At 35.2% G+C, this 16,339-nt stretch overlaps 1 protein-coding gene across 5 annotated transcripts in view; it reads left to right on the top strand.

Annotated features, from left to right (window-relative positions):
• Positions 1–16,339, top strand: part of ELP4 (elongator acetyltransferase complex subunit 4) — a 263,052-nt gene that overhangs the window by 105,711 nt on the left and 141,002 nt on the right. For all 5 annotated transcript variants that reach the window (XM_063093887.1, XM_063093888.1, XM_063093889.1 and 2 more), the window contains exons 6-7: positions 8,501–8,585; positions 12,953–13,141. In XM_063093887.1, the coding sequence (XP_062949957.1) occupies positions 8,501–8,585; positions 12,953–13,141 (274 nt within the window). The remainder of the gene's footprint in view (positions 1–8,500; positions 8,586–12,952; positions 13,142–16,339) is intronic.

Below are 16,339 nucleotides of genomic sequence, written 5' to 3' on the forward strand. Positions count from 1 at the left end.
GCAAGCCTCTTAGCCTCTAATAGGTCTTAATTTTCTCAACCATAAAATGTGGATAATGACTGTACTTAATTCACCGGGTTATTGTATTCATCAAATATTGTGGCTGTAATGCAAAAGTTTTTTAAGTATTTACTGTGTAATTAAATTACATAGTAAATTAATTACATCAGTTGATGTAATTAAAATCAGGTAGTCTTGTTAAAAACTAACCCAAGAGTGTATTATTATCTATGTATAAACTTTTCACTTATCAGCTAGTTTTTTAATTTCATATATACATAATTTTACTTTTCTAATTTATCTTTTTACAAATAAAATGTTGCCGCCTGCTACCCACACTTTGTTGTTGTTGTTGTTACATTTGTTCTTTAATCACATGAAAAGATTTTTTTAAGTATTCCTTTGTTCATTGTCTGAGAAACTGCAAAGTAGTTTTATCTGTTATTTAAAATATCTACTTGACTTATTTTCTAGATATACTACATCTGATTCCTTTTCTTACAGCAGATATGAGATTGAATGACAAAGCTTCTTTTCACAGCAAAACCAATGCTATTTGTTGATAGAAATTAAAGTTCTTTGATGCAAATGTCCTTTAGACCTCAGGAAAATTGGAGGTGGGGGGATGGAATTTTAATAGATATGAGTCTTATTTTTTCTATTAACTTTTTAAAAATTATTAAACTTGGACATCAGAATATAGATTTACATTTGGCCCCTTTTATCCATGTTTATATATTAATATAAAGAAAGAAGTTTCTATCAAACAACATGGTAACATAAGCAGAAGTGAGAAAAATGCACTTGGAACAATTTTACTTTTTTTAACTAAAAATTTGAAGTGCTTGATATTTTAAAGGTAAAAATTAAAGTTTTAGGAATTGCTTTTAAGTTCTTTGTAACTTTATAGTCTTAAAAACAAGTTGTGGAATCTCAAGGTAGATCATTTTAATGTGAAAGTTGTTGAAAATTATGAAAATCAAGCATAATAGTGTACGTGATTCAAAATGTGCTGACTTTGGGTCATGTTTTAAATACTTTTATAACCTAACCTTTGTGAAATGTCTGAAAACATTAATAAAGAAGCTAGGGTCATATTTGCAACTGGTTTTCCTTCTTGCCAGCTCCTGTTTTATCAGTTACTAGACTGCTGAACACACACACACAGGTAAACATCCTCAAAATTAAAGAATTTCAATAACAAAACCAAAATTTCAGATAATAGAAAATATTTATTTTCAGCAAAAATATATATGTGTGTGTATATTTTTATAACTGTTGCTGGCAAGGAAATGTATGGAGACTAACAATAATTAGTATTTTAATATCAATATTACATAAATAATTTTAGTTTTAAATGATTTAACCCCATGTATTCAAAAGTTAATAATAACAATTAATATACCTAAATGTATTGATTTTTTTTCCCATTTTGTAATCAAGGGATTTATTGTCCTTCAAATCTAATTATTTGGAGAAATGTATTTTATTACTAAAAAGCTCTAAGCATTATTGGTGATTGAATTGTTTTGTCAATGTTGGATAAGGAAAGCTTTTAAGAAGTCTTGGCTTTATGTCTTCAATTTTTTCTCACATGAAAGACCACACCTAATCTGCACAGCAAATGGAATAATCAACAGAGTGAAGAGACAACCCATGGAATGGGAGAAAATATTTTCAAATCATACATCTGATAAGAGGTTAATATCCAAAATCTCTAAGGAACTCAAATAACTCAATAGCAAGAAAACAAATAACCTGATTAAAAAATGAGCAAAGGACCTGAATAGACATTTCTCAAAAGAAGACATACAATTGGCCAACAAGTATATGAAAAACTGCTCACCATTGTTAATCATCACGAAAATGCAAATTAAAACCACAGTGAGATATCACCTCACACCTTTTAGAATGGCTATTATCAAAAAGACAAAAGATAAGTATTGGTGAGGATCTGGAGAAAAGGGAACCCTTGTGCACTGTTGGTGAGAATATAAATTAGTACAGCCATTCTGGAAAACAGGATGGAGTTTCCTCAAAAAATAAAAAATAGTATCATATCCAACAGTCCCATTTCTGAGTATTTATCTAAAGGAAATGAAATCAGTATGTTAAAGAGACATCTGCACTCCTGTGTTCATTGCAGCATTATTCACAACAGCCAAGATATATGTTCATCAACAGATGAATGGATTAAAAAAAAAATGTGCTGTATACACACACAATGGAATACAATTTAGCCTTAAAAAAGAAGGTAATTCTGTCATTTGGGACAACGTGGAAGAAATCAGAAGACACTATGCTAAGTGAAATAAGCTAGGCACAGAAAGACAAATACTACATGATTTCATATTATTATCATTATGATTATGATTATGATTATTATTATTACATGAAATAATAATGGTCTTAGGTAGATTTATTATTAATGAATTAGGATGCACTGGGTATGTTTTTGATCACCCCTTGTAATCCATACTGATATTCATCATACAATTGGCTGGAATTCATTTTATAATCTGGGAGCTTGAAGCAGATTTTACTCCTTGTGAAATGCTAATTGACCCAGATAGGAATTGAATCTACTTATTTCAAACAGGAGCACTGTGTTCTGAAAGTTGAGTTAGTAACTCAAATGTTTGTTAAGATATGAAATAGTCACAAAATTGCCCTTATATGATATTACTTACAGACATATTTCCTCAATCATGAAAACAGAAAAATGTTTCCACGTAATCTACTGTATTTTCACCGAAAATGGAGAAATAACTGTTCTACCAAATCTTTCATTATCTGGAGCCGTATTTGTTTTGCACAGAACAGCATTTTCTTGGTTTTCTTTTTTGTTTTTGTAAGATGGATACTTATGGGTTAGCTTTACTTAGGATCACAAAAAAACAAATACTTTTGTAATTTAAGGTCACCCACAGCTTTTATAGCATTAGGCACTTCAATGTCTATGGGATAGCTGTGCTCTGTTGGGCGTCTCTGGTGGCCGCACAGGACCCCAACAGGGTTTTCCTTTCCCTAGAGGTTGGGGCCAAAGGGATTGCCCTTTTCTCCCCCCCAGGACATGGGGCAAAAAGAGATTCCAAGAGATGGGTGAGCACGCCGCTGCTCTCCCAGATAGGGAACAAACACATATACACACAACGGGGGTTCTGTCAGGCAGTTCCATTTATTGTAACACAAAAGATCATATTTATATGCTTAGCAGGTGGGGATTTCTAAGATTAGGACAATCCTTGAAAAGGTCAGATGTGCACGTGCCTTGCCTCTCTATGCTTAGCCCTCCCCCTTAACCTCCCTTGGGCACCACCTTTTATCCATTTAGGCCATCTGTTGTTTTCGCTTAGAAAAAGGGTGCAGTCCCATAGTTCCCCATTTTTGTTTTAATAGAAGCCTTGTGTGGTTGTGTCTGTCTTAGATTGTCCCCCCGCCCCGCTAGGGGATCTTACCCGTCGTTGACTATCCAACCAAGCCGAGGCTGAAAGAACCTGTATTGGTCTCGTGTGGTTGTGCCTGTCTTAGGTTGTCCCCACTGTGGGGGATCTTACCTGTCATTGACTATCCAACCAAGCTGAGGCCAAACAGGAGATTACACCTTGGTGTTAATTTTTTTTGAAGAGCCAAATTGACCCAAGGGTCTTGGGGGTATTGTTCATTAGCTACTTTTTCCACCACCTGGGTGAGCGTGGTGAGGGGCCCTAGGTTGCGCCTTATAAGGGCCGTTAGCTGACCCCACATGCATGGAGGGCCTGTTAAGGTGGATATTAGAGTGGTGAGCCAAGGGGAAGTTCTAAACCAGCCTTCAAACCAGCCAGAATTGGCCTCTCTTTCCCTCCTACGTTTTTCTAATCCTTCTCTTAATTTAGCTAAAGAATCTTTAACAATGCCGGAATGGTCTGTGTAAAAACAACATTCTTCTTTGAGGGCTGCACATAATCCTCCTTGTTGCAGAAACAGCAAGTCCAAGCCCCTTCTGTTCATGTTTGGTTAGCCGGAGTGTGTGGAGAAGAGGGTGGACTTGTTTCATCAATCATGGAGAAGACCCCTAGCAGAAGATAAGCTTGCTTCATTGTGGACTTTCCTGGAAAACATAAGAAAGGTTTTCCTCAGGGTTATTATCGCCCTGGGCCGTGGGTGAGAACTTGAGATTTCTGGCTGGCACCCATATAGGGTTGGGCTCATTGAAAGGAAAAATACATCCAAATCCTCTGCCCATAGTTAAGAACGGGTTGGGGCCTCTCCATTGTCCTGAAAGGGGATCTTTCCATAGCACCTAAATGGCAGGACGTGGTGATTGGGTTGACCAGTGTTTTTGGAAAGCAGTTATTGGCTCATGTTTTGGAAAATTTAAAATATTTAAGGTAAATAATGCCATTCCTAACTGTTGGTGGGGACTAATAATTCCCCTTTTTTGTTTTAAAATTGGTTCTTTAGATTCTGATGGTGACATTCTATTATGGCTTGTCCCTGAGGATTGTAAGGGATGCCAGTGGAGTGGCGTATATTCAAAGTGGATAAAAAATCTTGGAAGGCTTTGCTAACAAACCAAGGGCCATTATCTGTTTTAAGTTCACTGGGGAGGCCGAGTGTGGCAAAACATTGTAGTAAATGACTTGGTGCATGTTTAGCCTTTTCGCCAAGGGAGGGCTGTAGCCCAACAGACATGAGAATAAGTGTCAATAGACATGAAAATATATTTTGATTTTCCAAATGCTGGAAAATGAGTGACATCAGTTTGCCATAAAACATTAGATTTGAGCCCCCTAGGGTTTACACTGGGGGGGGGTTGTAAAGGCGGTCCCTGTAAATACGGGATGCAAGATTTACAGGTATGATAATATCTCTTAAAGCCTGTAGTTTGTGAGAAGGGAGTGGCCACTGCTCCACCCATTATTGGAGGTCCATCTCTCCATTTAATCTGGGGTACCAGGGGAGCAGTGGCCTCTAGAATTGGGGGTGAACCCTGATTCTGGGGAGGAGTTGTTGAGCTCATAATTTGTAATTAGGGTGACAGCGGGTGTTGAACTGTTGTTGGTATTCTTCCTTATCTAAAAGCTTATCATAAAAGCCCTTATGATTGGTGGTGATGTAAGCATCTGCCTGGCCAAGGACGTCTTGTCCTAAAAGATTAGCATTAAGTCAGGGAGCAATGAGGGGCTTTGCCTCCACAGTGGTGCCATCTGCATCTCTCCATTTTAACCATCCTTTTGTTTCAAAAGATGGTGTTTCACCTCCTACCCCAAGGATTTGAGGCCCAGGGACAACATCCCAGCTAGGAGGCACTTCCTCTTGACGGAGAACAGTTCGATCTGCCCCTGTATCAATTAAGCATCAGAACCTTTTACCCTCAATGGTGATGTCCATTTTTGGCCTTACTCTGGGGACTATAGGGACTGTCCAATTAGCCCTGGGCCCTTTTGGCTGGTTACTTTTATGACCCCCTTGGGGTGACAGGGCTAGGGGTTGCCCCTGGCTTAGTTTAAAGGATTGCCATCTTTGTCAAATTTGGACCTACAGTCCTTTTTCCAATGTAATCCTTTTTTACATGGGGGGGGGCAAGGTGTGGTAGGGGTTTTTTTGCCTTTAGCCTTGGGACATTGGCTTTTAAAATGACATTGTCTTCCACAACCAAAACATTGTCCCTTGAAGGGTGGGGAAGTATTGTTTCCCGAGGGGATCAGGGCAGTAAATGCCTTGAAGGCTTCTGTTAAGTTTTGTGTCTGAGCCTGCAAGGCTGTGGATAAAATCCTGGCTTGAAAATGTTGACTCCCTACCTCCTTGGAAGCGATAACCCACTTCTCCGTGGATTGGTCCCTTAAGCCTGTGCAAGCCAACTTATGATCAGTGGTCATTCCATCCCAGACAAGCATCTTAACAAACTGATCTCTGAGTGGGCTAGGGGGAAATTGTCTTTGTATATTTTGCTCTACCCTAACAATAAAGGAAGGGAGGTCTTCATTGAGCCTCTGGGTTATTCCAGCAATTGGGGGCTCTGTGGGGCCCTCTGCGAGCTTTGCCCAGGAAGCTAAGGCAGCAGCCTTGACTTGGTCTTGGTAAGGAGGCGGGATTGCCGCCTGTTGGATTCCTGTACTATGTTGATCTGCAGTTCCAGACAACATGCCAAAGGTAACTGGGGTGACAGGATTGACTGCTTGATTCCTTTCTGCTTGGGCATGGCACTCGTCCTTATAAAAGGCACAGAACTTAATAATTTGTTAATTTGGGGGGAGGACTGCCTTACATAACATCTTCCAGTCCTGAGTGGTGCAGGGCTGATGGGCTAGTCACTGAAGGATAGTTAGTTTCTGCCCATGGAGAATTAGGGCCATCCTCGGCAAGAGCCTTTTTTAGTTCTTTTAAATCCTGGGCTTCCCAAGGATACCAAGGGGCTGGTCTGTTGCCCCCCAGATTAACATTAACAGGGTAGGCTTGAAATGAAGATTTTAGTTGATCTATGGGATTTCCCCATGTATCTTCAAGTATTCGGGTTTACTGAAAAGAGGAGCTGAAACCAGGAAAGCTTGGGGTTGTTCGGAAAAAGGCAGGGGTGGGCTTTCAAATTTAACCCAATTGGTATTTTGGAGCAGAGTCTTATGACCTTGCTTTTCTTCTACCTTATCGCCAAAAGGAGAAAGGTCGGGATAGAGCTTTGCACAAGGGGCCCTGCCAGCCGTCAGTTCAGGCTGTTGATAACCCTTTTCACTAATTGTGTTGTCCTGTGCTCGCTCCTCAGCAAAAGCTGTCCAAATGCACTCTATACGCGGGGAGTCTGAGTCGTCTTTAGTGCTAGGCTTAAAACATAGTTTAAGGGTGGATATAGTGGGATAAAAGCCTAAGGGTGGCTTGACTCCCTGGTAGACTTCCCTCTTCTGAGCCAGGGCCTGAATATGATCCCAGGTATCATAAGAGAACAAATCAGCCAAGAGCGCCCAAGGTGCTATAGATAGAACAGCCACCCAAGTTGTGGCAACAGTAGTGTCTGAAAGCTCTAACCCTCAACTTTTTTACAAATACTTTAGAGCCTTAAGGGCTGGCTCGTTGGGTTTCTCTTGAAAATTCCCCATGGCCAAAAACTGAAAAGGAGAAGACAGAGAAAGAAACGAAGTAAAAGGAAAGATATGACCTTGAGGCCATTGGTACTAACCCCGATAGCAGATTTCTCTTGAACGTTGTCCTTCTTTCTGAAGCTCTGCAGTATAGGTCAAGGCCTCCTCGTCATCTGTCTTTCAGGATCGTGTGGCGTTTTTGGCCATCCCCATGGAAAGGAAAAGGTGAAAGTGGTATCAGGCGCCGTCCTCACACAGGGCACCAGCTGTTGGGCGTCTCCAGCGGCTGCATGGGACCCCAACAGGTTTTTCCTTTCCCTAGAGGGTTGGGGCCAAAGGGATTGCCCTTTTCTCCCTGCCAGGACATGGGGCAAAAAGAGCACACGCTGCTCTCCCAGATAGGAAACAAACACATACACACGCAGCAGGGGTCCTGTCAGGAAGTTTTGTTTATTGTAACACAAAAGATCATATTTATATGCTTAGCAGGTGGGGATTTCTAAGCTTAGGCCAATCCTTGAAAAGGTAAAATGTGCATGTGCCTTGCCTCTCTATGCTTAGTCCTCCCCCTTAACTTCCCTTGGGCGCCACCTTTTATCCGCTTAGTCTATCTGTTGTTTTTGTTTAGAAAAAGGGCATGGTCCCATAGTGCTCCAAACCTTATTATCATGATATTTAATGTTCAGCCATAGCACACAGGTTGTACATTATGCACTCCTAACTTCAGTTCATATAAAGCAGATTTTCTTCACTCTAAGTTATCTTTGAAATATTTTGTAGCATTTTAATATAATTTAACATAGTAACATTAATGCTGGTACTCATCTGGGAAATAATATAGGTTATCTTCTTAAATTCATACATTTATTGCCTTCTTTTAACAAAGGAAGTGGGTAAACAGTAAATTTAGTAGAGATTATATTCACTTGTCTTCATGTGTCTTAAAAGATCAAGATTTTAAATTAATATTATTTTAGCAGTTTGTTCTAAGAAAATTAAAACTTTGATGGAAGATGAGTTCAGGTGACCAAGACATTGATTCAGGTGTACTTGGCATAGCAGTTCATAAAGTATGTGTTAACTATGTATGATTACTCCTGAAAAGCTATAGTGGCTTCATCTTTTAGGTTGCTTCATTGAATCATTAATTTTCTTGGAGGTAACTAAGCCTGACATAATTAAGTCATCTCAGTCTCCACAGATTTTTATCTTCCCATGATGTCAAGAACACTGAGCAGGTTAATAAAAAGCATTGTATCTTATTTCCTGGCAGGTATTGACTTTATATTTTAGGATTATTTAATACTATCTTGACACATTTTATTTTATTTATAAGTAATGTAATAAGTGTATTCCTTTTAATTATTTATTTCATGTTTTAGCATAGTTTTGTATTTCTTGTGTAATAAGCCCATTTATGTATTTGAACCACTTCTTACCAACAGTTCTTTGACCCTTGGCTACATAATGCTGCTTCAATTCATCCAAAACATTATTTATGAGGAAGGATTTGATGGATCCAATCCCCAGGTATTGAGTACCTTCAAAATCTTTATAATCATGTGTATAATGTTTTAAAATTTTCTAGGGATCTTTATAATCATGTGTATAATGTTTTAAAATTTTCTAGGGGTGGACCCAGAAGGTCTTAGAATAATAAACAGTGAACAAGCTGTTTTCAAGCACAGAAGATGTAAATAAGCAGAGCACAGACAGCCTTAGTTTTACTATTAATGTGTATTCAGAGTTTTAGCTGAGTTCTCTGTGGATGCCCATAAGATGCATGTGTGCATTGTCTATATTAATTATTTGTAAAAATGTATTTATAGCCCCTGAGATTAATATGTAACTACATTTTGAAAATTACTTTTAAATTTGCAAGACTATACTTTTCTATCTAAATTTTTCATGTTTCTGTCATTCAGGCCTTAATTTCAAATTACCTTATGAGTAAGAATTATCTTAAGATTTTATTTCATATGTTATGCTTTAAGTTGTTCCATTGAATAAAAGGTGCATTTTTATTTGCTATATTAAAATATTTTATAACAGCTATTTCTCTGTAGCTCTAGTTTTTAAAACTATTCAAATTCTCACTAATAAAAGATGTTCCAGTTAGTTTAACTTAAGCAAAATTAGGAAAATTTTATTTCTAGATAGCATAAAATTCTTCCTCCGTGATTTTAATTGCTTTGCATTACATTTATACTATTTTAGCAGAAGTATTTCCAGAGCACCATTATTTTTATAGAAGAAAAGAAGGCTAAAGGCCTTATTTGAGGCATTATCAGCTACATTTGCTCTTAATTCATAGATTTTAAAATATTCTTGTAAACTTTACTGCTATATTTAACACTTTCTCCATGGCAAAATAAATAATTTTAAAATTTGTTTCGATTGCTGGTTTAATTGCAGGTTGAAAATACTTATGTGATTGTGGTAAAGCCTAGACATTTATTTATAGGTAGGTTTTCATGTGTGTCATAGTTTTTATGATGGCTTTGGTATTTAATACAATTTTATTTTGCTCTTTGTTGCTTAATTTTCGGTCTAGCTAAGATTTATGAGTACCATGTCTTCCCTTTGGTACTAGTGCCCTTCTGGAGAGGCAAATTGGTCTCTGACAGACACCTCTCCCCTCTCCCTGTGGTAACTATGGAAACAGGCATGTCATAACAGTTCCTATGGTACAGTGCGCAGAGCTGCTGCTCTTACAGGATGATGACATATCTTCTGAGAGCAAGAAATGTTATAGAATGTGAAAAAGCAAAGGCAATAGCAAAAGGGACACATACACACCCATACACACACACAGATGCATTCTAAGGATCCTTTATAAATAAGCTAGTATTGGAATGGAATGAAATGTTTATTTTCTTAGTCATTTATGTGGGTATGAAAACAATACCATTTTTAAGAAACAATATTTTTTTGGTGAAAATTGATAGACAGCAAACTGAAGCAGGTGTAGCTCTCAGAACCAAAGATTCTTGACTGTTGATTTTCATAAAGATTAAACAGGGTTGAGGTAGACATTTCTATGTTGAATACAAAGAATGCTAAAAAAAAATTTTTATTAAATTAAAATATACCAATAAGTTTTTATAAAAATATATTTCTAATTTTATTGGAACTAAAATATAGTTAATGAATTTACATCTTTAAATTATAGATTGTACTGTGTACTAAATTACCTAGCCTGTATGTCTGTCTCAGAAATTTTAGATGAGTTCAAGAAGCCACAAAGATGCATCTATCAGGCAATACGTCAAAAAATATTATTCCTGAGTCAGAACAATGTTCTGAAACTGAAATGAATTCTATTTTTTAAAAGGAAATTTTCGTCATACTTTTTCTATTGTTAAATTTTTAGATAAACTAACCTTGATAGTAAGTAAAGTAGTGTAGCTCGTCAGTAAAGATATTTGGAATGGAGATATTTACAAATTGCTGTCATAATTTCATTTGATTTTAAGTTGCCTAAGAAATATACAATAAAAATGAAATTAGAACCTTGATTTTCCTTAGAATATCACATTAAATATTTTAGATGTTTTATGGGAATAAATTTATTTTACAACTATCAGCAAAAGTTTATTTTTTAATTTTATCATGACACAAAATAAGCCCCATTATTATATGGCATAGCAAAGGAATTATATGTCCCAAACAGAGTACATGTGTAATTCAGCCTTTGTTTTTGTAATTAACATCATATTTTTAAAAATATAAATGTATTCCCCATGTTGAAGTATTATGCTCAATTATGTTCTGATGTGCCGTGTACCTACCACACTTAAATGTCTCATCACTCATTCATTCTTTGGCTTAATATTTTCATTCTTTCTATATGCAAGTATCAGTGTATCTGTCAAAGTCATTAAACTTCTATATTTCCTGATTCCATGCCTAACAGAATTTTTGTTATAAACTTTTAGCAGGTACTTTTTGGTACAACAATAGAAGGTAATGGTGATACTGTGTTAAAATACCACTGATCTTTAGTTTCTGAAAAGTTGACAGGAGAAACAATGTGATGCTACTCTCTTTTTACCTTCATGTTTCATTCTAACATCTAAAGGGTTTTTTTGTACATTTCTCTCTTCCTTTCTCTAGATTGCTCTTCCTGTTGGGAATCCAACTTAAGTTTGTTACCATGAAAAAACAAGTTTAGGGATGACAAAATGAACATTCAATTCTTGCTATTTTACTTTAATTCTGAGGTTCTAATAAAGAAAAAGGAATAACCTATCACATTTCATGATCTTACACTAATTCACCAAAAATGTATTTATACTTCTAACATATGGCCTGGTGCATCTTATTACTTCATTTCATTTAAGTAATGCAGAAATAAAAAGAAAACAATCTTTATGGACCAAATAATCTTCACATAAAGTATCTTAGGTGCTTGTCTATCATAATCTTAACACATTCAGAAAAGAAAATTGGACCAGTTGTCCTGACGGTGTCATCACCTTTCAGGTCCTTGGAGTCAGAACATTTTGTTCTAATGTGCATAAATTCCTTTGCCTGTAATCTCATTGTTATAGTCCTATCCAAGCTATTGTGTCCCTTCATGAATCTTTGAAGAATTATATGGAATCAAGAGCAGTGTTCTATGCTATCCTTTTAATTTTAGAGATGAGAAAATTAATGCCCAAATAATGCATGTGTCTTGCTCAGAATTATACATCTAGTTAGTTAAATAGTCCAGACTGTAAGTCTATATTTTATTCATCTTTCAAGTTGCTTTCCTTTAGATTTGCCTCTTCTGATGTTTCAATGTTTTATTGACTTTCCCTACTTTGTCAATAAATTCTGCTTAAAAAAGGAATACACAAATTCAATATTCATCTATAATATCAGGGAAATAGATATATTGGACAATAACTAGTTGGTTAATAAATTTTATTAGTGGCATTTTATAAAAATAGTGAGTCATACATTTTAGGGTTTTGTTTCATCAGAGATCACATCTTAAGTGGCATGTATCTCAAATCATAACTTTAGGAGCGAACGTTTTATTTTTTTCCATCAAAATTGTAATAATGATTTTCCCTTTTTTTGCATATGCCAGGTTTTGTTAACACCTCGTTTTGCCCAGATATTTTGCTGGATTGCTGAGGAAAGCATTTACAAAAAATTTGTTTGGTTAGAATAATCTAAACAGTAGAATTTATTATAAACACATTTGCTGGCACTTACTGACATTCATTCCAGGGTTTCTTTAGTGGTTTTTAAATGTTCTTTTCCCAAGAAATATTATTGTAACCTTAATGACAGTAAGCTCAAGTGCTAAATATTTGTTTACCTGTTAAATTTTATGAAAAGTGTTGAACTTAAATTATTATTATAAAAACAGTTTCAAGAAGAAAAACTAGAGCCAGGTGCAAAATGTAAAACCAGAAAGTTATACATCTTTAACAAAACTTCTTTCAAACAAAAAGATCAAGCAGTAGGTAAGATAAAATTAAATAAGAAATGTCGAGCAATTTATAGTTTATTGAAAGATAAAATTTCCTAATATTGAGAAGGGGTTTGAAAGCATTCTAGTTTAGATTTTCTCTACTATTACCTGCAATTTGTTATATATTATTTTAACTGCCTCAAACATAATTCTTAGAGTAGTCACTGTTAAAGTTTAGATACAATTTAAAGCTTGAGGTTTGTAATATTCTTCAAATTTTCCAAAAGTGAAAAAACGTTATTTTTTATATTGTAATCAAAAAGATTTCTGTTATATCGCCTTATTACTAATAGTACATAAAAAAAATTTTTACCATGTCTGTTGACATTATCTCCCTGATGTTCTTAATAAAACTAAGAACTAGCAAATAAAAGAGGTATTCTACTGACTAACAAAACCTTGTATGTTTACCTCCATCCCACTGTAGAAAAAACAGAAAAACATTTTAAGAATAGGAATTCAGAATCTTGGCTCACCTTTATGGGGAGATGACATTTGTTGTACAGACAACTGTGACAACAGTCATAGCCTTACCAAGTTCCTCTATGTTCTTCGTGGTCTTCTGCGAAACTCTCTCTCAGCCTGTATTATCACCATGCCAACACATCTTATCCAGGTAAGAAGTTTCCAAAAGTACCTTCTCCTAACTAGTGGTGAAATAGTATGACATTGTGGTTTTAATTTGCCATTTCCATGATAACTAATGATGTTGACCATCTTTTCATGTGCTTTTTTGGCCATTTGCATATCTTCTTTTGTCTCTTGTTCATTTTTTATTGGGTAATCTCCTCATTATCAATTTGTGAAATTTCTTGTATATTTTGCCTACAATTTGCAATAATTTTCTTCCAGTTTGCTACCTGCCTTTCCTATTATCTTGATATAGTATCTTTTGAAGAGCTGAAGTTTAAAATCTTGAAGTTTAATTTATCAGTTTCTAAATGGTTAGTGATTTCCTTCTCTCACCCCTCTAATCTTAGCAATCTTTCCCTCTCCAAGGTCTTTTTTCTTATGTTTTATTCTAAATGTTTTATAGCTTTATCTTTTACTAACAGATCAATGTATTCCCCTTTGATTTTTTTACACTATTTTACTTCTTGTTCTCAAACGGCTTTTGGATTCTTTAGTTAACATTCCAATTATGTTAACATACTTAACATTCACTAGTTCTCTTTTTTTTAGTAGTACTATTACTAAAGTACTTATTGTCTGCCTCAAACATGTGATTTCATATAATTTTATATATCTAATGCATTGTAGTCTTCGTGAAGGCAGCACCAGATATAAAAGGTACTAAATGTCATTTTACAAAAATGACAAATTTGCTAAAATGTCATTTAGTTACATTAATTATGTGCAGCATATATAGCATATTTTAATACTATGACTGAAAAGTTTGGCATAAATAAGTGAACTTTGACTCCTTGGCCAGCAGAATTCATTTACAGTAGTCATGAGAGGATAACTCAGTTGTCCATTAAGGGCTTTTTACAAATCATGCCTGAACCTAACTTATTATGTGCTTAAAATTGTGTAAAAGTCAGGAAACTCTTTTCTCTAATCATCTTAGACCTTATACACATACTTGTATTGTTTTAATTGTTAGTGATAAGTTGTTGTAAAGTTAATACTTTAATAAGAGTTTAGACATAAAGAGCTTCTTGACTTTGATAATAAATAAACCTGAAGCATTTATGAGATACTAGTGAAAATACTGCAACTCATACTGCTACTACAAATATTTATTAGGCACATATTACATGCAAAGCATTTTACAAGCATTTTGTCCTTGAATTTTGACAACACTGTCAAATTGGTAGTTTCTACTCTGTTCTCAGGTCACTCAATAATAAGTGGCAGAGCCAGTGTCTTTCCCTGACTCTGTACTCCACCGTCTTCACTGTTAGGTTATGTAGGTTCCCTAATCATCAAAAAAACCCTGCAAGATAACTGTGATGTTAACTGCAAAGAAGAGTAAACTGAAGTTAAATGATTCTCCAATATCACATTGTATTATACATTTAAAGCTGGTATTCAAACTCAGATCTGTTTAACTTTAAAACTTAGACTCTTTCCCCTCTGTCACAGTACATCTTTATGTGTTTTGAATTATTAACTACCTTTGATGACACTAACTTTCCACTAGGACAAAAAGTTCTTGGCTAACATTGCTATTATTCAGCATTTTAAAAGAGAAAAGTATCATTGTAAAATCTTACAAATTAGTACATACGAAAGATTAAGCAAGAATTTCCATTCCAGACAAGGAAGAAAAAAAGATGAAAGTATATTTCCTTTTGCATAATTGCAAAGTAAAGAAAAACAGTTATAAAATAAATATATGTATATATGTAATTTTAAATTTTTATTCCAAAGGCACTTATGTGGAAAAACAAAAAAAAAGGAAAACACTTTTGAAAAGCCATTTTGTTGGTGATCATCTTTATTACTTAGAGAAGAGATTCCAACCCCATTGTGGATGTCTGTGACAGTGATTCCTCTAGCCTCTGTTTAAAGGAGCAGCAGTGATAGCGTCACTGTCAGGTGACCTCAAGTCAGCCTGTCTACACCACTGATTCAATAATGATTGAATGACGAAGTGAACTGAATACCTGAACATGAAGCAATATTTTAATTTAGATATTTTACAGATATTTTAAGCTCTTGTATAACTGGAAGAGATATGTTTTAAATTTACGCTTTTTAACATGCCAGTAAAGAAACTACTTTGAAATGGAAATTGCAAAATATAGGATCAGACTTTGGTGATGAGTATAAAGTTACAAAGTTACATAGTGTGACCAAGAGTTAAGACATGTTCCTTTTTTAAAAAGCTGCACAACCTTCTAAAATTTTCCCGTTTTCCGTACTCTCCTCCCTAGACAATTTTGCAAAGCTTTCATATAGTAGGCTTCTGGCTCTACCATTAATTGTGCTATAAAACTAAATTATTCCCTTGCTCTTTAAAAGTGATGTCTTACTATATATTTATTTTTATATCGAAATGTTTAGGAAAAAATGTAAACCTTAATAGTTTGTTCAAACCAGTCATGATATAAATAGGGGATAAAACTCCTAATAACTTTCAAAGACTAGCAAGGAAAATCACAATCTTTAGGCTAAGTCAAGAGAATAAGCATTGGAAGCAGTATGGCAGTATGCTAAGAAAACTAATCAAAGACATATGAATACACACAAACAGGGGACTGTGATTGTACTTAATAAAAACTTGCATAGTGATTACCATGAACCAGTTGCAGTACTAAACTCTTTTCAAATATTATTAACTCATTTAATCCTCATAATAACCCCATATGATTGGTACTATCATTATCTTCTCCTAAAATTACACAGCTAATGAGTGGCAGGATTTAGATTTAAGCCCTCCCCCTCTGATTACTGTACTCTTAACCACCATGCCGTGCTGCTTATTCAATAAAGGTACTAAAATTGAGTCAAAATTAAGAAATAGACTGTGTGCAAAGTAATATTCAGTGATAGAAATGGGAGGCAGATAGGCCCAATTAGTTATGTGGTCTTAGTCACACTTTAACTTTCTCAGCCTCGGTTTCTTTATCTGTAAAAATAGGGCAAAAAATACCCAATTGAGAGGATGGCACTAACATATGTTGACACAGTCCTGGCACACAGTAGGCATTCAGTGTACATTAGCAATTGTCATCATTACTCTTATTACTTAGACCTCTAAAATTAGGAATTCGAAGAGAGATCAGGCCATAAAAAAAAGGTGTACAAGTCTAAACACCTTAAAGCAGTAGAAATCTTCAGCTTTCCACCTCTTTTTATGAAAAAC

This window comes from Cynocephalus volans, chromosome 4 (assembly GCF_027409185.1).
Source record: "Cynocephalus volans isolate mCynVol1 chromosome 4, mCynVol1.pri, whole genome shotgun sequence".
Lineage (NCBI taxonomy): Eukaryota > Metazoa > Chordata > Mammalia > Dermoptera > Cynocephalidae > Cynocephalus > Cynocephalus volans.